Here is a 22,938-nt window from a genome sequence, read left to right as displayed (position 1 = left end):
TGAGCCGTCCCGCTGTGCCGGCAGTCCTGTGAGCCGTCCCGCTGTGTCGGCAGTCCTGTGAGCCGTCCCGCTGTGCCGGCAGTCCTGTGAGCCGTCCCGCTGTGCCGGCAGTCTTGTGAGCCGTCCCGCTGTGCTGGCAGTCCTGTGAGCCGTCCCGCTGTACCGGCAGTCCTGTGAGCCGTCCCGCTGTACCGGCAGTCCTGTGAGCCGTCCCGCTGTGCCGGCAGTCCTGTGAGCCGTCCCGCTGTGCCGGCAGTCCTGTGAGCCGTCCCGCTGTGCCGGCAGTCCTGTAAGCCGTCCCGCTGTGCCGGCAGTCCTGTGAGCTGTCCCGCTGTGCCGGCAGTCCCGTGAGCCGTCCCGCTGTGCCGGCAGTCCTGTGAGCTGTCCCGCTGTGCCGGCAGTCCTGTGAGCCGTCCCGCTGTGCCGGCAGTCCTGTGAGCCGTCCCGCTGTGCCGGCAGTCTTGTGAGCCGTCCTGCTGTACTGGCAGTCCTGTGAGCCGTCCCGCTGTGCCGGCAGTCCTGTGAGCCGTCCCGCTGTGCCGGCAGTCCTGTAAGCCGTCCCGCTGTGCCGGCAGTCCTGTGAGCCGTCCTGCTGTACCGGCAGTCCTGTGAGCCGTCCCGCTGTGCCGGCAGTCTTGTGAGCCGTCCTGCTGTACCGGCAGTCCTGTGAGCCGTCCTGCTGTACCGGCAGTCCTGTGAGCCGTCCCGCTGTGCCGGCAGTCCTGTGAGCCGTCCCGCTGTGCCGGCAGTCCTGTGAGCCGTCCCGCTGTGCCGGCAGTCTTGTGAGCCGTCCTGCTGTACTGGCAGTCTTGTGAGCTGTCCCGCTGTGCCGGCAGTCCTGTGAGCTGTCCCGCTGTGCCGGCAGTCCTGTGAGCCGTCCCGCTGTGCCGGCAGTCCTGTAAGCCGTCCCGCTGTGCCGGCAGTCTTGTGAGCCGTCCTGCTGTACTGGCAGTCCTGTGAGCCGTCCCGCTGTACCGGCAGTCCTGTAAGCCGTCCTGCTGTACTGGCAGTCTTGTGAGCTGTCCCGCTGTGCCGGCAGTCCTGTGAGCCGTCCCGCTGTGCCGGCAGTCCTGTGAGCCGTCCCGCTGTGCCGGCAGTCCTGTGAGCTGTCCCGCTGTGCCGGCAGTCCTGTGAGCCGTCCCGCTGTGCCGGCAGTCTTGTGAGCCGTCCTGCTGTACTGGCAGTCTTGTGAGCTGTCCCGCTGTGCTGGCAGTCCTGTAAGCCGTCCCGCTGTGCCGGCAGTCCTCTGAGCTGTCCCGCTGTGCCGGCAGTCCTGTGAGCCGTCCTGCTGTACTGGCAGTCTTGTGAGCCGTCCCGCTGTGCCGGCAGTCCTGTGAGCCGTCCCGCTGTGCCGGCAGTTTTGTGAGCCGGTGGCAGCACTGCCGGCCTGCCCGGCCGAACCTGCGCCTTCGGCCACGCTGGAGCGGCGCCGCGACTCCAGCGCGCTCGATCTCGAGGAGCGCCGCGACGTGAGGGTGCACTGCTCCTGCACCTACCCCAGCGGACACGCGCTTATGTCCGAGGAGACCGGACAGGTCGACACGCAGCTGCTCACCGTCTACACGTGCCGGAGGGTGAGGCGGGGTCGCCGCCCTGCCGGGCGCTGGCGGCGCAAGGGATTGAGCTCAGTCATCAACTATGTAGATCGGACGGGCAGAGGCATGCATAGCTGCTGCAGCCAGGGGGTTGGACGGCAATGAGTCAAGTTCAGACGCTGGACAGGAGAGTTGGCGGGGGGGGGGGGGGGGGGGGGGGAGGGAGGTATTGAAGGCCATGATCTTCAGTTGTCTGGGAGTTAAATCGAGCCCTTGAACAATGGCTGACCGAGCAAGTTAAAGCATATTGTATGGTAATGGCCATGCAGTGGACTAGAAGATATGCCGCCTTTGGACACCAGACACGACAGAAACTGATTAATTTTCGGGGTCGGTCCCCGAGTTCGTGATTGGCATTGCGACGCACTTTTTCCTTAGACCCTTCCTCTCAGTATCCACTGAAGTTCTGTAAATTGACTGAATAACAAGGATCCGTGCCAATGCTGCACTGGAGAAAGCTCCTGAAGACATACATAAAACTCCTCTCCATTTCTTCGTTGCGGCATTCCGGTGAAGTGTTGTCTCCAAAGTGACTTTACCGAGGCAGGTTTTGCGATGTCGCGACGCCCTAGCCTGCCTCAGTGTGTTGAAAAGGAATCGAGGCCCCCTGTGCACAAATATGAGTTCTTTATACTTGATCGTATCAATTTCTGACCAGAGTAACGACGGATCAGAGTTTTCACTAAGCATGGTTTACGACGAGGGCGGTGATCTCGCCGCACTTGTGACCCAAGGGATGACCTGCTTCTGCCTCAGTCTGTTCGTTAAATCGCGCCGGAGGTTTTTACGTGCCACACAATCTCCTATCTGTAGAAATGGTGCAGTTGGCCCCTCATTCTCGGGGATTTGAGCCATTTATATGGGACCTGAACCATTCGGTTCACAATTACGTAAATTGTTCAGTGCATTTGCGAGGAACTTTATTCACATATATAAGATAGCAGCAATAGCCTTATTCCTCGAAGAAAAAAAACTTGAAAAATGGAGATATTGATGGGTTGATACTTCGACAGCGTGCCTTTAATGACATAATAACAGAAGTTTCTGCGATGTGGACAGAGAGACTTCTATATCAAGCCATCTATACCTTCATTCTCCCGTTTTTTTCTCTCCAAGGAATAAGGCTATTACTTCTGTCTTATCTATGGGAACACCTTGGATGCTGTGCCGCAAACGCTCTGCATCTGTCACACGATGCGAGCCAAGACCAACATGCTAAAAACTTCACCGCTGGTACAGACATCATTTTACCGTTATTTTCAAAATGAGCCATTTAGACGATAACAGTTCCTTGGTGTTAACGCTGTTGAATGAAATGCCCGTTAATTGAAAAAAATGTTTGTAGCCCATTATATTTGTCCTCAGATAAAACCAATCTTCAACTCCTCCTGGGACAGACCTGCGGTATGTAAACTAAAAATAAGATAAGGCGCCACATAACGGCTCCACAAGTCATTTCAAAAACTCATTCTACATCGCCTATTCAAGTTTATTTGCGGTAGTTGCAAGGCAGGCGTAATGTGGTCCACTGAAAGAACTAGATCAGACGATTTTGCCTGCGTGCTCCTAGTGGCGTGCTTTGCATGCCAAGGATTTCTTGCGCGCCATTTAATGTCCGATAAATGTGGAGATCAAGTCTAAGCACTCAGTTCTCCTCCTCCGGTTTGGAAGTCCTCAGTCTAGCCGAATTCCAAGTCATTTCAGAGAGAGGCCTGGACCCTATGAAGCCATGTGCGATGTTAGGGGTGCTGCTTCGGCCGCCACGAGTGCTGCTGACGAGAACGAATGGTGAGCACTGTCACAAGGGTAGCCATTCCAGACGCTCTGGTCGTTTATGCTCATGAAGGGACTGCCATTTGCATGGTTTGCATGGCGTTGTGGGCCATGAAACTGGAGACCCGTCTGCGCTGTAATATAGCTGACGGGTCCAGCATTCCGGAAGCTGTGGCGGCTGTGCCTGCGCGTGCTGGGCGTAGAAAGCTTTACGGGCCTAACAGAAAATATGTTGTTGAAAACATCGACATCTAAACACATAAGTACATAAATGCATGCTGATTCAGAACCAGGCTGTGTTCGACTCGAGCTGAATCGTGAATTAGCTCACGAGTCAATCGTGAATTAGTTCACGAGCCAATCGTGAATTGGCTCCCGAGCCAGTCGTGAATTGGCTCCCGAGCCAGTCGTGAATTGGCTCCCGAGCCAGTCGTGAATTGGTTCAGGAGCCAGTCGTGAATTGGTTTACGAGCCAGTCGTGAATTGGTTCACGAGCCAGTCGTGAATTGGTTCACGAGCCAGTCGTTTTGGGGTGAGCCGCGAGCTGAGCCGCCTCATAAGGAAACAGGCGGCTTTGAGCCATGGGCTGGATCACATTCTGTGTAAATTTCAGGAGCTGAATCGTGAGCCGATCATTACTAACAATATCATGTCAGCGGTCCATGCCGGTCGAAGTAAGATGGTAACGTTAGGAAACACAGCGCGTCCCAGGCAAGCTAACAGACCAGTTTCGAGTGCTGAGAGTGTTGAAATGAACAGCATTCAGAGTAAGTAATCAATATTTTTTGAAAAAAATAAGCACATTGTTATTGTACTTTCGAAACAACAAACACGATATTGTTAATCTGAATTTAAAGCAAACGAAAGCCTAAAAGTGTGATAACACTTCGCTTCTGGGAAACCCTCCATGCCCTTTTATTGTACTTCCAGGTCATGTCTTGGACTCCATGGCGCGTCCGTGCCGCTGCGCAGAACGATCATGCTTACAGCTGTGCAGCATTTCCCGAGCTTTGTTGCTCGTGAGACACGATCCAAGTATGCTTGGAGCTAAAACACGAGCCGGGTGACAATCCACGCTGACGTTAGGAACTTTCGGTAAAAGTCAGCACCTCACCGCTGATGGAAATCACAATCTTCGAATTTGCTTTTGTCGCGAAGTGGCTGCAACTTGGGAGGCTACAAGTGAGAAGTTTGTTTGAAGGTGATCATACTTTAACTTTTGTAACCATTATTCACTTGCTCGTGCCACTGTTACTGTATACACAGGAGAATCATTAATGTTTTGATTTGGAGCGGAGCATTGTTTCAGAAAGGATTTAACATGAACATCTTGAAGACAACATGAATCTGATAACATAACATGAACATGAACATGAACATTGCTACTTTTCACGTGCTCATTGTACCGTTGCATATTAATTTTTACGCCTGGAGTTGGGCGTTGACATGTCTGCCTCAGTAGCTGCAGCCATCTGACTATTGTTTGGTTCCACCCCCTGGCCCGTGTTGGTGTCAGCATCAGGTGGCCGCGCTCGGTGACGGCATTCACTAGGTGCAGCCGCCCGGACCTCCGTCAGGGGGGAGGGGGGTCTGCAGCCGCGTGGCGGCCGGCTTCTGTCAACAGCGGCGCGTCGTACCTGGCGCGGCACCCGACAAAGCGCCCTGCCAGCGGCGACATTAAATCCGTGTAGCGGCGGCCGGTGTGGCCGGCGGGGGCCGCGCGCCGCGGGCCGGTGCCAGCCGCCGGCGCCGGGCGGCGCCTCGCTCGCATCCATCAGCGCTGTCCGGAGCGGCGTCCGGCGACAGACGACGCCGGCCGTGACGGATCGGCGCGCCGTCGGAAGGGTCGGCCCGTGCCCCACGAGGCACCGCTGGACAGGACACAGGCGCCGGCCGTGCATGCTATTTCCGGCTGGGGCGGCAGCAGCCGCCGCCGGCCATCCGGCAGCACTTTATTAATCGTTAATCAGAGCAAATGTCCACGGATGGGGAGGGCGGCGGGGCGACGTGGGCGCGTGGACTGCGCCGGGCGTGTCTGTGCCACTTCTCCGATGTTGTGAGAAGCGTTGGGTAGGGGGGGGGGGGGGGCAATCAGGACCTGAGAAAGTCTGAACTGCATGCTGTTTTCGTCGGAGATGTACGAGGAGCGTTCAACTGACGAGCAGCAGGGGAAAGCCCATCTTCGTCAAATCCGGAGGGATGTGCAGCCCACTATCCCGCTCTTGCTTTCGTGCGCCAGCGCGTGCGGGGCGGAAGCTGCGCCGACCGACTGGTGGCGATAGACCGGCTATTGGCATCATCAACGCGGCGAGCTAAATTAGCATTAATTGGGCCCGTGTGAGTGACGGACTTGCCACCCATTGCCGCCGGCGCTGACGGCAGAGGCGGGCAGATGGGGCTTAATTAACCCTCAGCGTTCGCGCAGCGTCAGGCGGCAGCAGGAGTGGTGCCAGCAAGGTGCGCCATCGGGCCAGGCGGCGCATCGGCTTACTCCGCACTCTAGTCGAGCCCGGCGGCCGCGCGGTGCCACGTCGAAACTTCCAGCGAGCGAGCGCTGATTGGGTGTTGATGAAAGCTCCGTGAGTTGTTTTGTCTTCGGGTTTCCAAAGGTTTTTCGGCCCCAGCTGACCCTACAGACGCCGATTTTGGCGCCGCCGCACCATGTATGGATTGCAAAACGGACACAACGATATTAGGCTTGTCCATAAATCATGCTAAGTGGACAGGGAACCATGGCTTAGTGCATGGCTTGATGTCCACGGCGGACGGAATCGGACGCATATTAAGCGAGGCATGAAGCTGCGTTGCTTAACAAACACGATAAATTACTTTATAACAGATGCTATGTGGTGTGAAGCTCGTTAGTATTACATTGGATGAGCACAACACCCATAAGGACCCCACTTTGACGCAACTCTGAAGAATTTATTTAAAAGGATCGCACCTGTCGCATATATGGTTTGGACTAAACACGGGAAATGCTGCACCGTCCTCTCCCGCTATGGTTTGCTAACCACTACTCGCTCCTTGATAAAAAGCTATACCTTGGCAGACATTTTTGATCAGGAAGGGCGAATGTTCAAAAAACAAAAAAATATCACAATGGTAGGGAGAAGTCTGCGCACATTTCTATGTAGAACGTATGCAGCTCAGAAAACACATTTTCAGCACCCAGTTCAACCTCCTGCTCAGTGTTATTTGATATGTGATCACAGCGCCTACAGGTCCCTCAATACATCTTCTTTGATCACGCCAAGTCGCAAATGGGATCTTTACGAGAGCGCCGAATCCCCCTCGTTGGCACCACGCATGTTGATCTTAAATAACGGTGATAGTTTTCTCCCCGTCACGGGTGGTCGTAAATCACGCACTTCAAGGCACCGCCTGCGAATCGAGCGGAGCAGAAGCCGTGTTTTCTCTGCGCCCGTCTGCCAGTGTCGATCGCGTCTGTCACGCGGCCCGGTCACGTCCACGCATGTTAGCCGCAGCACGCGAGTCGCCTTCAGGGCGCGAAGACGGCGCGGCGGCTCGGTACATCGAGCGCGGTATCTGCACCACAGCTCTGTGGCGGCCGACACCGCAGCCGGCGCTTCAGCACCGGGCGATGACCCGCCGCCCCCTCCGCGAGAAGCCTGGGTGCATACTGCCCTGCCAGACACCATATTGCGGCGTGCCAGCCACGCTGCAAAAGAGGCGCCTCATTCACGCTACACGTGTTGAACGGGCGTGCGAGCTTTCAGCTTGATGCCGTGCATAACCAGCGGTAGGTTGCCCTGAACTTTACGAGCGGCCGGTCTCTCTTTCATGCCGACCGGCGACCTGAAAAGATCAGTACTGGGGGAGATGGGATAGTGCAATTCCGTTCGAAAATATCCATTTACTCCAGCTGAGCCGCATTCTTATAGTTTTAGTTTTGAAAACTTTAGAAGGGTTCTGGCGAACTCACCGAACTATTTCTAAATACACTGAAGATAACCCTATCGCGCCCCTTCCACACGTTTGTCTCTGTGGCCCAATGCAAGGCGCAAACCACTCTCCAAATTCAAAACGTCAAAAACACCGAAATCTGGACTTTGGTCGCTCCCCTCACCTCCATCCATGACTTAAAGTATAGCAGGTTCCTGCCCTGTAATGCTCGCATGGAGGAACCACTGTCTTGGTCGTATTTTACTGTCAAAATCCTTAGGGTACTCATAATATCTCTCCTCTTAAATTTTGCGAGTTTCCACGTTTTCTCTGAGGACGAGTTTTGATTACAGAAAATCTGACTTCCAAAACAAGCAATTCCGTAAAGTGATGAAGCGTCGTTGCTTTTACGTCTTGTCTTTGGTTATAGTTTTATGGACTGAAACAATGCCACCATGGGAGCGTGACGCAGCGTACCTGCCTGCCTAATGACCCATACTAAGGCCAAAACTCCGCAGAATTATTGCAGCGTATGGTGAAAACTCCTAGTAAAGACAAATATATAAAACGAGTCAAGAGAATGCGAAGTCGCAGCCTATTATGTATTCAACTGAAAATCAACTTTTGGTTAGCCGCTTAACCGTCATGAAAAGAGTTGTTCGTTTTTTGGAATAGGCTCAAGCATGTCCTGACATGTACCTATGTGGGATTGATGATACAAGTCTAGCAGTGATGTTGATGAAAGTTCCAGGTAACAGTGATTATTGATTTTCCAAATCCTGATCACTAAACTTTCCTAGGTTATAAAATCAAACTTATGATAGCATATGGAGGCACAATTTGGAGAAAAACTTTTTCACATGAAACGATTACTGGCTAGACCCGCAGCGCATACATTAGCCATTGCATTGACCCAACGTCCCGCCGCACTACCCCGTGGGCCAGGCAGTCTGGTACAAGTGCATGATACCTGACGGCGTCGCTCCATCGAAAGAAGCTGCGATCCACCTACTGCCATTCTTTTGTCAGGAGTTTTCAAGTCACCCCGAAATAATTATGTAAAGCTTTGAACTTACCATAGGTTCAGTCGTAGTCAACTACCATAAAGATAGCTTGACTCCATTTTTTAGTTTTTGCCCATTACAGATTGGGCGCTTACGGGGCGCAAAATTCAATCCCTCTGACGATCTGGATTTATGGAAGATGGGCAGGTTTTTTGTGAGAATGTGGCGTTCGTTTAAGAAAAATAACAAGAATAAACTTACGCAGCTGTACCACCCCTACATGCAAAACTCACACTTGCCGTTGTCTTGCGACTGTGAAAATGTATCAGCATCCAGGGTCTAATTTAATCTTCGTAACTTAGTCCAAACATGTGCCCGCAAAAAGAGCCGCATAAATGCTTATTCAGCTAGATGCAGAACAAGGCGGGCACCGACGTTTGACCACTAGGCCTCAGGGGCGTTTGCCGCCTCTCGGCACCACACCATATGAGTGGCATCCCATGACGGGCTCCACCTGGGCTTAAGGCATCCATATCAGGCGATTACGAAACTTGCGAAGATATAGCAATAGATGAGATAGTAGTAATAGTCTTATTCCTCGGAAAAAAAACAGTACAATGGAGACATAGATTTCGGTAACATGCCTTTATCGAAACGAGTCGTAGAGGTGCTATTCCGCTATTCGTTTTGATAAAGGCACGTTGATGAAATATCAACGGACCTACATCTCCATTCTCCTGGTTTTCCCCGAGAATAATGTCCTTGTTGTTGCTGCCTCATCTGTGTGGATAATGTTCCTCGCAAATTCCCGTAACAGCTTATGAGTTTTCGTTGATGTTCAAATACGTAGATATCCCTATTGATAGATTACTTGCATAATTTAACAATAGGGATAAAATCATCTGATGGTATTTGCCATCGCTTCGGGTGACACCACAAAGCGTCTAACCGCGACTCGTTCATGAACCTGATTTGGAGTACATAAACCCGAAATAGAAATATAGAACTGACCGATTGATGTCGTCCGCACATGCTTCGGGCGTCGGATGGCGGGCTCCTTACGTGCAGGAGCACTTCTTATCTTTCGTTTTAATACGCGTTAGAAAGGTGGACTGCATTTTATCTTAACTGCTCACTCCAAGGCTGCTGTATGCAGGCATTGAGAAACGCCACCGACGCTACTCACTGCAGGCATTGAGTAGCGTCGGTGGCATTTCTGGCCTGCTTGGAACACTTTTTTCTTAGACCGCTGTCGTTGAAATGTTCAAAATTCTGAAAAAGTGTGAAGATTGTGGAGAGTATTCGGAGCCAAGGGAATGGAAAAGGCAAATGTTGCAAACGGTCCGCCCATTTCCAGCGCTTCGTAAACATATGCTCGGAGATGAAATGATAACAACCTGGCAGCCAAAATCAACAACTATTTCCCAACGGTTCGCTGGCGAGAAATGGACGGCGAAGGGCTGCTGTCCTAGACCTTCTTGAAGACCTGCGATCAAGTGATATGTGAAGTAGCCCGGCCTTCCGGTATTCTCAGGTCACTGAGGTTCCCAAAACCTAGGGTGACGTTCGTCTCCTATACACTGGCAGCTGCGTCCACGTGTTGCTGTCTCGCGCTGATGGCTGGTATGTTGTGACAATGTTAATCACGTGTCCCACCGTCACTCGCGACCGCGACACGCCATAGCCACAGTGTCATTCAGTGAGGGGGCGAGCGATAGCTGGGCAATGTCGTGGGCACGCACAAGGGCAGCGGAGCGAACTGAACACGTCTAGACTCAGTTCGGATGGAACGATAATTTATGTTCGTTCTGAAAAATGAAAGTAGTATTAAGCATTCGTCTGTTTATTATGTGGCCGCTACCACCGAATCGCTCAATTGATGCTTTTGCTCACCAATCCCCCCCCCCTTCCCTCGGCCACCCCGTCGGCTTGTGCATCTCAACTGATCTTGTGGCGGCCTCCTACTTCACATCAAGTCCTCTGTCTGCCTGCCGACATTCCCTTCCCCGCACAGCCGTGTTAGCCCTCTTTCCATCTGCTGATACCTCCCGGCCGTTTCCCGTGGGCAGCTACGGCTGCAACCACGTCGGTCCTCGCACCTACCTGCAAACTAATGACTGAAGGCTGCCCTAGCGGTCGTAGTCGGACGACACCCATATCGCAAACTTGTGAGCTCCTTTATTTTTTTTTTTTTTTTGCTCATCGCCTCCACATAGGGGGGTCATGGCACGAACGGTTACGCTTTTGCAGCAATATGCGACGCAGGCGCCTGTCGCTTTTAAATATGCATGTGAAGATCTGTGAACCTGCTGCTGTTCCCGCTGCTGCTGTTGCTGCTGCTGACGCCCCTCTCCCGTCTCGGGCAGCTGCAGCCGTGCCTGCCGTCCGAGTCGTGCGGCGCCATCCGCATGGACACCTACTCCACCTACTACACGTGCAGCTGCCCGGCCGGCCAGCTGTGCCTCTTCAAGGAGGAGTACCGCAAGAAGGTGAAGCGAGATGTGCATCAGTTGTTCTACAGCGGCCGCGCCTACGTCGGCGAGTGTCGCGCCGTCCACCGGTAGCGGGTGGGGTAGCCGTCGCAGCCGCCGTCCGCAGAGCTCTGGACATTCACAGAGCTGCACGGTACTTCGTCCAGCACCGTGAAGCATAACGCTAGGTCAGGCGTTGGAAGCACAAGCGTTCTGAATCCGTGGGTGGAGATGTGTGCCCCATTGGGAGGGGTTTGCACCTCATTGAGGTGCAGGTGGCCATGTATGTAGCTTGTTGGCCATGCAATGTTGCAATGCGTCATGCCGATGGCAGCAAGGGACGACGGAGCCCAGATCGGTGGTCAGGTCTGTAAACACGACTCGGTACACGGTCATGAACGAGAGGCCACAAACTGCGCCAGGCTGTCCCCAAATAATGCATCCACTGCACACACACAGTTGCTGTGATGTTCGAACACCAATCCATAGCTGAATGATCAGTAATAAGGTACGCCTGGTCCGGAGGCTGCCAGGGCCCGAGCGCTTCGGCGTAATGAACTGCAGTCGTGGAGGCCGCCCTGGGATTGGCTTGCGTGCCGAGCGCGGCTGTGATCGGCTTGGTCTGTGCAGCACGCAGCGCTGCCGGCTGCGTCTGCGATGTGTGAGGGTCAGGCGTCAGATCCCATACCGTGGTGATGGGACGCGTGCTGCCGGCTGCGTCTGCGATGTGTGAGGGTCAGGCGTCAGATCCCATACCGTGGTGATGGGACGCGTGCTGCCGGCTGCGTCTGCGATGTGTGAGGGTCAGATGTCAGAGCCCATACCGTGGTGATGGGACGCGTGCTGCCGGCTGCGTCTGCGATGTGTGAGGGTCAGGCGTCAGATCCCATACCGTGGTGATGGGACGCGTGCTGCCGGCTGCGTCTGCGATGTGTGAGGGTCAGATGTCAGAGCCCATACCGTGGTGATGGGATGCGTGCTGCCGGCTGCGTCTGCGATGTGTGAGGGTCAGATGTCAGAGCCCATACCGTGGTGATGGGATGCGTGCTGCCGGCTGCGTCTGCGATGCGTGAGGGTCAGATGTCAGAGCCCATACCGTGGTGATGGGACGCGTGCTGCCGGCTGCGTCTGCGATGTGTGAGGGTCAGATGTCAGAGCCGATACCGCGGTGATGGGACGCGTGCTGCCGGCTGCGTCTGCTATGTGTGAGGGTCAGATGTCAGAGCCCATACCGTGGTGATGGGACGCGTGCTGCCGGCTGCGTCTGCGATGTGTAACGGTCAGGTGTTAGAGCCGATTTTGTATTGGTGGGACGCGTACTGCCGGCTGCATTTGCGGTGTATGAGGGTCAGGTGTCGGAGCCCATACTGTAGTGGTGGGACGCGTACTGCCGGCTGCGTCTGCGATGTGTGAGGGTCAGATGTCAGACCCGACACTGAGTTGGTGGGACGCTACTGGCAGCGTGCAGGTATCACGTGTGATCAGTTGCCCTCGTGCAGCCTTTGCTGGTGACGTATCCGTGGGTGACTGCTTCTTCTTCGTGCTTATGAAATGACTATTACGGCGGAGGTGAGAGTGAATCTTGTGTATCTTTGCGATGTGCTCCATATTTTTCAAGTTCACTGAGGATAAATATTTCCTGAAGGGTATCGACAAGCTAAAACTTTGTAGCTTCCTCTAAAGTGAAACGCAGTTGTTTGCACGCGTCGCAATAAAGGGCGATGTCGGTCAGCCATACACATTCTTCTTCCCTTTGCACCAAACGCCCATGCGCGGTGTACACGTGTGCATCAAGCATTCACGCCCCGTTTGCAGCTAGTGCGGAAGGGGCCAACTTTGAACCCGCGCCTCCGCAAGGCGCGTAAAAAACACAAACTGAAGGCTTTTACGGTTATTGTTGGCAACGTTACAGGTTTTCGCGGGCTTTCAGAACTCAAGATTCATGAAATCATATGCGCCTCATTTCGGCACGCTATAAGTGTCATATATCTTTTGCTTAAGCTGCGTATCAAACTGGCAAATCTTACAGCTAACGAATGTATCGCATGACAAAGAAAGGTGTATTGTGAGCTGTTCAAAATTCAGCAACAGTCAACTTATAACATCCTTACTAAGCATGGTAACTGTACCGTGCTCTTCACTGCTCAAACTGGTGGTCTCAATGAAATTGGTGTCTTTCAGTGCAAATTTAAGGATGTGAAGACACTGCTAAGAGACGGCCTTGGCGCGTGACATGTTCAACCCTATATGACTGAGTAAGACCAAACTCACAGCTATCTTTTGGCGATATGTTAGCGTCAGACGGCTTATAAATGGCGCGTGAGATCCATGTGATCTTGAGACACGACTCAACGTCGCGTCGTTGGTGATGGTGATGGTGACGCCACGTCGTTGGTGATGGTGACACCTGCGACAGCGGCGTCGTGTCTTTGCGCGGCGAAGCAACGGAAACTGCTAGAAAGTAGCTATTTTGGTTCGTGGGTTCCCAAAAGCAGTCTGCTTCACTTGCTCAAATTCTCAGTTGATCTGCATGATGGAAACATTCGCATCGAACGTGCCCACTCGCCGTCACGTCGCAAAAGGCGTCCCACTGGTCTGACAGGGCTTCGTCCCAGACGTCGAAGCAAGCGACGTCGAAAAACATGTGCACTAAGAGGCTTAGCAAAGCGCTTGCACTGTTTCGCATTGCAAATTTATGCTGCAGAATCTGCCTTGCATATCCAACTTCGCATCTACACTACTAGTTTGCCAGGGGTTTGCCATGGGCATCTACATTACTAGTTTGCCTAGTCTGGCAGGCAACGCCTGGCCATGTCACCATGCTCCCCCCCCCCCCTGGCCGTATCACCCTGTCACAGTCACAGGTAAAAGGTAAAGTCACAGGTAACGCTTGGCCATGTCACTATGCCCCCCCTGGCCGTATCACCATGGTCTTGCTGGTCACAGGCAACGTCTGGCCATGTCGCCATGCCCCCTGGCCGTGTCACCATGGCCCCCTAGTCGCAGGTAACGTCTTGCCGTGTCATCTCGCCCCCTGGCCGTGCCACCATGCCCCCCCCCCCCCCTCCGGTCTGGCCGGTCACATCTAGACTGCTGTGCCGTTTGATGATATGTGCCTAACATCCCTTGTGCATGCCTGTACGATCATCATCCCCCGTCCCCAACCATCCCTTGTGTATCCTCTTGAGCTGATATGGGGGACATGGACGGGTTCCTCTGCGAGTGCACGTATGTTCTTTTCTGCTTGCGTTTGTGTACGTTTTGACGTTATTAGGAAGCAATATTAATATTCAAGCCCCAAGGTCCTCAACAGGCAATTTTTGTGTACTAGTCTTTGGAACATCAAGCGAGACAAGAAAGCTAACTTTGGGGGCTGTCAAGAAAACCATCTATATTGCGTGTGTGTGGCTTACCATCCCTGATTTGCACATGACAAAAGATTGTGCGCATCGCCCACCCATGACATGAAATGCACTAGCTATTTTATTAACTTGCAAAAATAAAGGTCTGTACACTCCACAAGCATCGGGAACTAGCTGCATGTATGCCCCATCGGTCGGTCACCGTTCACATCACACTGGTTTGAAAGGCGCTGCCCAATGCACCGCAATGCACTGGAGGCTTTATCGTTGATGACGAAGAGGACATCTGTCCCAGACGCCAGGCCATGCATGCCAATATATCTCACGCGGGGTTCATGTTTGCTCCATAAAGGCGGCCCGACGAAGAAAGCTTAACTTATATGTGGCCTGCCTTCACGAACTAAACACAACGGCATCCAACGATATCCTCCGATGCTCTTGAAACTGCCTTAGCGCCCAGGGATAGGTGTCCAATGATCACCAGAAACTTATAAATTTATCTCAAAAGTGGCATGCCGCGATACAAAAAACAAAACAAACAAATCACTGCCCGCTGAAGTCAGATGTATAGCGGCAAGTCTCAAATTACATATCGGTGGTTCACAAAGAGATCCATGCATGAGCTGAGACACTGCTAGCCGCTCAGTTCGATCTCAGTCCGCCGTACAGTGGGGAATGACCTGGTGGCCGGTGTATTGCCACCTGGTGTTATTTCGTTATGGAAACGTTTTGGTCCATCCCGCTGTGGTCGACACAAGTCACGAAAGTGCCAATAGGACAGATATTCTGGCTTAACTGGGGCTGAGAGGTGCCGTTGGAAACATTGTTCTGTTCATTCTAGCAACAATAACATCCGATAACTTTTTATTTGGTGCATTGATTCTCATCAAACAATTTGGTAATATGCTGATTATATGTATCTCGCTCTTTATGTGTTTCAAGGTTATCTGTTGAAATCCACCAGCTCTCACCATCAGCTCCATCAAATCATGGCAGACCGCTTGACAGATGATTGTTTTAGAGAGCTCTTCATGCCGGGTCCACAGCGTGGGCTCTATACTTGATTTAGCGACATACTTGATGTCGGGAGTACTTCAAGATCGCTCATCACGGCAAAAGTAACACACGGTCGAGATCACACCTTTCCACCGCCTGGCAAAGAGCGCTTTGCATCGTACGCCACGGCCCATGCAGTCGCCGGCTTGAGGTCTAAGCCAAGCGCTAGACGGCTGTTTCGAGGCCCTCAGACCCGCATCCGGCAGCTAGTGCTGTAGTCGGTCACCGCCAGCGTCAGAGTGTAGCGCAGAGCCGCTGTCCTGTCGAAATTCAAGTTTTTTTATGGAAAGTAACACCTATAGCGAACCATGTCGAGTTCTCAGCGTTGACCCATTATCGTACTTTCGGGCCCCACTCATGGCTTTCACACAATTTCCACTGATATGAATCTTCTTTGGAGCTTTGGCAATGGAATTTCGGTCCCCATGTGCATTTCTCAGCGGCGATTTTACCGCACTGTTTGGAGCACGCCCGTGCCGTTCCGCGGCCAGGGACCGGGCTGCGGCGACGAGCTGGGCGGCGCCGGCGCCAGCTGATGAGATTAGCGGCATTACCGACGCGGCACCGGTGCGATGCCGGAGCTCAGATCGGGTGCCCGCCGCGGCCGTGCTATTTCTGAGCAGCGTGTCGGGCAGGTGAGGTGCCGCAGAGCATTACTTCGCGCGGGGCTAGTGGTAACACACTGGATCCTGTCTCACAGGGGTCAAATCAGATGACGTGTCGGCCAAGTTCGCGAATTACGTGAAACGCGCACGCAAACGCGTGTGAAGTTGTACCTATGAACACACCTGAACAGAAACGTGAAAAGAGAGCGCACGCCGCTGTCCGGTGTTTTCTCCGTAGCGCTTCACGACTTGAAGCTGGAGACGGACCGCACGCAGCGCTCTCCAGGCCGAAGACTAGATCCAAACGGCCACAGTGCTCGCTGCGCTCCCGCGCTGGACTGACGTCACCGCCGGCAGTCTGATCGCACCAGCGCGGCAGTCGGACCCCGCCGGCGGCCGTGCCAACGATGCAGCAGAGCTCAGGCGTCACAGATCGCGCTAGATCAAGCTCCGGGCACCACTCAGCCGGCGGGCCAATTTGCGGCAACGGGCCGGCGCACGCACGTCCGGCGACCGTCCCGCGCACCTGCACGCGCGGCCGCTGCGACGGGAAGCCAGGGGCGGACCGGACACGCGATGTCTGTCGCGGTTACATCTCCCGTGTCAGTTGCTCCAGGACTGAGCCCAAAGAGATGACGCATGTTCTTCATCGATCCGGGGCATGCCCGTTTCTGTCACCGTCTCGGGTTCGTGAGTGTAGTCACGTGGTCGCCCACGCCAGGAAGACAGCCGACCGCATTGTAATAATTTATTGGATGCCTCGCTACACCCGCCTGCACATGCACAGCTAGCCGGGTATGTATGTATGTACACGGCCCGATGCCGGGGGGCGGGACCGGCCGGCGCGCGCGCCCACAGCGGCCGCAGCGGCCCCGCCTCTCTACACCGGACATCCCTATCACAGACAGCTACAAGACCACCCTACCCGGCGAGTGCCACGCCTTCAAAAATAGACCTTTCGTCACGTCCCAACAAGAGGCGGTCGCGGCGGCGGCCCGCCGGGCGAGGCGGAGCGAGCGTCACAGGCTGCACAAGGGCCCGAGCACGACCGCCGCAAGTACGGCCGAGGCACCGGCCTCCGCGCGCGCGCGCGCGCACGCGGACGCGGCGAACACCACGAATGCGCCAGGTACTCGGTTGCCGGTTTGGTGATGTACTTTTAACAGGTGGCAAACTTAACAACGCTACAGCCTGGGGTGACTTACAGCCAACGGGAGGAGCCTATCGTGCACCATAATGCCACGGCATCCGTTTCGCTCACACTTCGTGCGCATGCGCACCACTCACACGGTATGTACACGGGGGGGGGGGGGGAATCAAGTGCTAAAAGGTGGCTTGACGGCTATACAGTGCATTCTGTACACGATCAACGGGAGCGACGGAGACTGACGCTTCCCGCACAAACAGTGAGCTGTGGGCAAGGCCTGTAAATGTACTGTCGGTTACAACACGCGATCAACAGAGCCTGCAGGCAAGGCGATAATTCGCAAGCTCATTGACCGAATCGCAGATGGAGACACACGAATTTGTAAGTGAACAATCCGAACCTTTTTCCGTACGCGGGCACCAACCGCGGTCCACACACCACCTTATGCTATTATGCATGTTATCTTGCAAGACAAGGGGTCGGTTAATCCATGTCCCTTTATTGTAAAGAGACCACCACCTCGAAGTGCAGGCGCACAACTTCCCTCAGACATCGGCCCCGGGCCGACCAAATTTCCACATATGGAGCACACCTCCATAGACCTCCCCATCGCCAGACAAAGAGCCGAGGTACTCTATCGCCCTCAGCGCAGGGCAAAACGGCCCTCTGCCCAATCCACCCGATCGAAAAAAACTCACATCGAAAACTCGCACCGCCGGAGCGCGCCCTAACCAAACGTAAGCGTACTCAGGCGTACACGGCACAAAACTCACAGTATAGCCTAGCAGGAGCAGACGCCCGCGGTCAGCCGCGCGGCCGGCCGGGCGGCGACGGCGGCGGCAGCGGCCAGCAGCGTCACTGCGTGTCAAAGCCGGGCTTCTGCAGCAGCAGCTGTCCGCCGTCGTAGAGGTCCCGCACGCGCTGCTGGAACTCGGGCGCGCACCACTGGTGCACCAGCAGCCGGCACTCCGAGTGCAGCGCCATCTCGAGCTTAGCGCGCAGCGAGTGGCGGATCAGCGCCTTGGTGCTCTCCAGCGCCTGGATCTGGCGGTCAGGGGGGCACGGTCAGTGAGGCGGTGCTCTCCAGCGCCTGGATCTGGCAGACAGAGGGGCACGGTCAGCAAGGTGGTGCTCTCCAGCGCCTGTATCTGGCAGTCAGAGGGGCACGGTCAGTGAGGCGGTGCTCTCCAGCGCCTGGATCTGGCAGACAGAGGGGCACGGTCAGTGAGGCGGTGCTCTCCAGCGCCTCGACCTGGCAGTCGGTGGGGCAAGGCCAGTGAGGTGGTGCCCCCCAGCACCTGAATGTGGCAGTCAGTGGGGCACGGTAAGCGAGGCGGTCAGCCAGGCGGGGCCAGGGCTCCGGCCGGAGAAGGCACAGTGGGGAGGCCGGGGCTCTGGTCGGCTAAGTACGGTCAGGGAGGGGAGGCAGCAGGGAGAGGTCACGGAGGGCGGGATATCGATTGGATTCGGTACCCAGGCCTCAATTTGCAAACGCCAGAGGACATCGAAAAAACACACCACGACTGCCGTCACCAACACCCAGAGCATAAACGCGCAGGTCCCGTTCGGTGCACGTCAGGCCCCCCCCGCCCTCGGCAATCCATCCATCTCGCACCACTAAATTGCCAGCACCAGCGCCAGCGCCGCCGGCGGCCAGAGCGCGTCGGGCCGCGGCGCGCTCCGGAGCTCCCCCCCCCCCCCCTGCCGCGGAGGACGGGACGGGGCGAAGCGCGTACCTGGGCGGCGTTGTCGAGCACCTGGCGCGCCTGGGCGATCAGGTCCTCGTAGGCGGTGGCCGACCAGAGCAGGCCGGTGGCCAGGTTGGCCGACAGCGCCTCGCTGCCCGTTATGGCACGGCCCGTCATCATCAGAGCGCCCGCCTGCCGGGACACACGGACTGCCGTCAGCCGGCCACAGAGGCGGCGACACCGACACACCATGCCGAGTCACTCGGCCAACGAGAACCCCATCATGCATCTGAGTGACCACCGGAGCCTTCACGACCAAACCTTTCCCACATCCTGGATGCTATAGGAAATATTCTCCATATGTCTCCAGTGTAGAGAAAATCGAACAGGTCTTTTGTTATCAAGACCGACTACACACAGTCAAGGGCCATACGATGGCTACTGACCGCACAATCACAAAGCTGACAGCGCGACGTATGATATGATCGTATTCACATTCCAGCCCCCCACCGTACGACGGGCCTCTGATCTGATCGTAATACAACTGGATTCATCAGGAATGCTCAAATGAGTGCTGACAATACACCCGCCGAAAAACATCAATTTTCTTATCACTGCAGAATCTGGAGTACTGACCGCACCAGCAACTAGTCACCACGGACCCAGCGCAATCATGCACGCAAAGCCTGAAGTCAGAATGGCTGCACATCACGACCCCGTTCCCCATCAACCCAGCCCGGCTGCCGCGGCGGCAGGCCCCTCACCTTCATGTGCCCCAGCAGGGTGGTGAGCGAATGCGTGGCGCCACCTTCCGGCACAGTGCCCAGTCGCGAGTACGGCAGCTGCAGCGTGGCCTTCTCGCTGACGTAGACCAGGTCGCAGAGCGGCAGCAGGGCCACCCCCAGGCCGACGCAGGCGCCCGTCACGCCGGCCACCAGCGGCTTGCCGAAGCCGGCCACGGCGCGGACGAACTCCCTGCCGGAGCGCAGGGCCCGGTCAGAGCGGAGAGAGCGGCGCACGGCTGCCGCTGCCGCCGACCACCGGACAGCCCGCCTTAGTGTTCTGCGACGAGCCAACCCGCGCTCGACTGCATACCGACAGAACGCGGCAGAACGGTCTCAGACGGAACGTGCGGCACCGCACACCGCATGGAAGGCATCGCCAGAAGGCGCAACACGCGTCACTAGCGCCGACGCAGCGCCACTCGACCCGAGCGCTCACTTGAGCTCCCTGGCGAGCTCCTCGGCGGCGCGGCGCCGCTTGTCCGGGCTGAGCCCCAGCAGGCAGGTGTAGTCGAGGCCCTGGCAGAACGGGCCGGCCGATGAGGTGAGCAGCACGGCGCGACAGGCCGGGTCCCGCTCACAGGCGGCCAGGTACTCCCGCAGCTCACGCATCACCTGCCGCAGGCGGACGCCAGGTCAGCACGGCCACCCACGGTCACGCGTCCCGCTCGCGGGCTGACACCCACTGTCACCTCACCAGATCAGCACGGCCACCCAGGATTACGCGTCCCGCTCACGGGCTGACCACTGCCACCTCACCAGGTCAGCACGGTCTCACATCCTACTCACGGGCTGACACCCACTGCCACCTTCACCAGGTCAGCACGGTCTCACATCCTGCTCACAGGGCTGACACCCACTGCCATCTCACCTCAACACAGCGGTTAGGGCGGCAAACTCACATACAGGACCGGGTCTACTCACAAGCCGCTTGGTGCTCCCACATTATCTGAACACATTCAGCCACAGCCAGACCAACCCGAACACGACCCCAACATGCAGTCATGCCAGCACCATCATCGCGATACCCTTATTTTCCACTGATTCGAACGCATTATCGAAACCCTCACAGCAGGCCAACTCGTCCCACGGGACCGGCGGCAGACTCGACGGCGCGCCGCCCCCCTCCCCTTCCCTCCCCCCCTCCCGGCACGCCCGCCCCGGCGGCGTCGCGCCGCCCGCACCCACTCACCTGCACGTTCAGGCCGGCCTTGAGCCGCGTCGTCACCGGGCACAGGATCACCTGGTGGAAAGCGGTCGAAACTTCTTGACGCAGATCTCGCGGTGGCGCACCGTGCCCAGGTTGGAGCGCGAGCTGGCGCGCTCCCGGTCCTCCGGCACCAGCTTCCGCTTGGCCTGCTTCAGCGTGGCCAGCTCGAGCCGCTTCTGCAGCGAGCTGTAGCCTGCGGGCGAGGGAGCAAGTGTTGCTGTGGGTTGGGCGGCGCGTGCCGGCGGCGCTGCGCGCGCACAACAAGGCCGGTCACGCTGACGCCGGCCACCGCAGACGCAGCAGACACAGGACAACGGGGACCAGCCAGTCCGCGGAAGGTATCAGTCAGTCTAAAGACCTCTGACCGCACCCCAGCACAGAACGATTCTGTATTATAATGGTGAATGAGATGCATCACACAAAGGAGTGCAAGGGCATATGCTTGATCCTGGTAAGGCAAGCAAACTGTAGGTGGCTGTGAATGCTACCGTAAGCATCCATACCATAATAGACGTTGATCGATTTCGTCTTAACCTTCCTCAATCCACCGGAGATCTAGCAGAATGTAGCACTTACTGAGTGAGCTGGGGCTGGTCGGCACTGGATTTGACTCCAAAGGCAGCGGCAGGGGCGAAGAGCTCTTGGACGACTTGGACGAGGGTGGCGAGGGCCTCTCCGGTCCCACAGGTGAATTGGACTTCACAGCAATGATAGTTTCCTTCCGTTCGCCGTTCTTCACGTCTTTTGTTTTCCTCTCGATGATGTTCAAGTTCTTATCCTGTGTTATCTTGTGCAGCTTCTTCTTTTCCGCAGGGGCCCCTGACTTCACCGAATGGTCAACAGAAACATTGGAGGGTGACTTCTTCCCATTTGCCTTTACCTTCACTGGTTGGAAAACGGACACACTGGAAGGCGATTGTTTGCCGTTGGTAGTGTCGACTTTCTCCGTGGTGACTGGTTTTTTAGGTTTAGACTGGATGATGCCTGAGACTTTGGTCTTCTTTGTAATGTCTCTGGACGGAGACGGACGTTTGTTTAATTTGGTCAGTACTTTCGTCCCAAGCTTTTGATTTGAAGTTTTCACAGCGGTCCCATCCCTCTGCTTTTTGTCGCCCTTTACCATACCCTTCACCCCGGCCTTCCGGCCCTCTTTCCTCTTCACAAGCTTCAGTCTGGCTGCCGCAGCCGCTGCCTTTCTTGCCTGCTTGGCGTCCGCCTGCTTCTTCACCTTCAGAGCTTTTGCCTTGATCTTGTTCGCGGCGCGCCCCCTCCCCTTGGCACTCACACTTTTCCCCTCAATCCTCACCGTCAACTTCCCAGGCGGATCGATCTTCCTGAGATCGGGTGGAGGAGACGCCTTCTTCACAGTCACCTTTGGTTTGTACACGAGCTTCTCCTCCGCGCTGGTCCTCGCTTTCCGCTTCTCACCCTTAAGCGCCTCCATCTCGGTGAGGATGTTGATCGCACCCTCGTCCAGAAAGAGCGCCTTCAGGACGCGCGAGAGCGGCCGCTTCTTGGGGCGCGGACTGACGTCGATGCTGGACGGCCCGGAGGACGTGTCGCTGCAGCGGCTGCTGGAGGCGTGGCGCCGCTTCCTGCCGCGGGCCGCCGGACCGTACGACGACGGGACGGAAGACGCGCCGCCACTGCCGTTCGTGCGGCGCGGCCGAGCGTCCGCCTGGGGCGCGGCGGCCGGCACGCACGCCGCGGCACTGCCCACCGGCTTCTCCTGGGTCGCTGCCGCGACCGGCGGCGGCGGCGGCGCGGGCGGCGGCGATGACGGCGGCGGAGGCGCCATTGTCACCGGGGCCGCCTCCGCCGACGGTGCCAGGCGGGGGTGCGCGCGCGTGCGACGCACCAGCAGCATCCGGGCCGGCGAGCCGTCCGAGTCCGAGGCCGGTGACGCGTGCGCCATCTTTAAGTAGGTCTTGCGGATGAGCAAGCCGCTGGCCGAGCGGCTTGCGTCCTGCACGTCCGCCTTCAGCAGGTCGGCGTCGGCGGCCGGCTGCGTCGGCGACTGTATCGTGGGCACCATCAGCGTCAGCGGCGGCATCAGCTTGACGTTCTTCCTGGGCGGCTCGCCCGGCGTGCCCACCGCCAGCGCTGCCTCCGAGCGCTTTCCGTACGTCTTGGGTGGTGTGGCGATGCCACCGCCGCCGCCGCCGCCGGCCATTGACGCCTCCATCTTCTGCGGACTGGGCGCCTTGCGTTGCAGGATCTTGAGCTGGGCCAGCGCGATCATACGCTTGCACTCCTCGCTGGTGTCGCCGTTGGCCGACGCCTGGTCGGCGGCTGGCTCGGAGTCACCATCAGCCAGCCGCACGATCGGCTTCAGGCTC

At 56.4% G+C, this 22,938-nt stretch overlaps 2 protein-coding genes across 4 annotated transcripts in view; one reads left to right on the top strand and one right to left on the bottom strand.

Annotated features, from left to right (window-relative positions):
• The window catches only part of LOC119106222 (U-scoloptoxin(11)-Ssd2a), a 20,133-nt gene extending 7,624 nt beyond the window's left edge, over positions 1-12,509 (top strand). For all 3 annotated transcript variants that reach the window (XM_037229828.1, XM_037229827.1, XM_037229826.1), the window contains 2 exons: positions 1,359-1,574; positions 10,645-12,509. In XM_037229828.1, the coding sequence (XP_037085723.1) occupies positions 1,359-1,574; positions 10,645-10,842 (414 nt within the window). In that variant the 3' untranslated portion in view covers positions 10,843-12,509. The remainder of the gene's footprint in view (positions 1-1,358; positions 1,575-10,644) is intronic.
• Positions 12,510-16,512: 4,003 nt separating this feature from the next.
• On the bottom strand, positions 16,513-22,230 carry LOC119106296 (chromodomain Y-like protein 2). The gene is made up of 6 exons (XM_037229913.1): positions 21,176-22,230; positions 20,582-20,792; positions 19,829-20,004; positions 19,372-19,582; positions 18,656-18,799; positions 16,513-17,963 (listed from the first exon to the last, which is right to left on the bottom strand). The coding sequence occupies exons 3-6, from the start codon at positions 19,999-20,001 to the stop codon at positions 17,775-17,777; spliced, it is 717 nt and encodes a 238-aa protein (XP_037085808.1). The 5' UTR covers positions 20,002-20,004; positions 20,582-20,792; positions 21,176-22,230; the 3' UTR covers positions 16,513-17,774.
• Between the last annotated feature and the right edge of the window lie 708 nt (positions 22,231-22,938).

Source organism: Pollicipes pollicipes, unplaced genomic scaffold (genome assembly GCF_011947565.3).
Source record: "Pollicipes pollicipes isolate AB1234 unplaced genomic scaffold, Ppol_2.1 Scaffold_6138;HRSCAF=7277_pilon_pilon_pilon, whole genome shotgun sequence".
Lineage (NCBI taxonomy): Eukaryota > Metazoa > Arthropoda > Thecostraca > Pollicipedomorpha > Pollicipedidae > Pollicipes > Pollicipes pollicipes.
The sequence above is the reverse complement of the archived record's forward strand: the minus strand, read 5'-3'. Positions and strand labels throughout refer to the sequence as shown.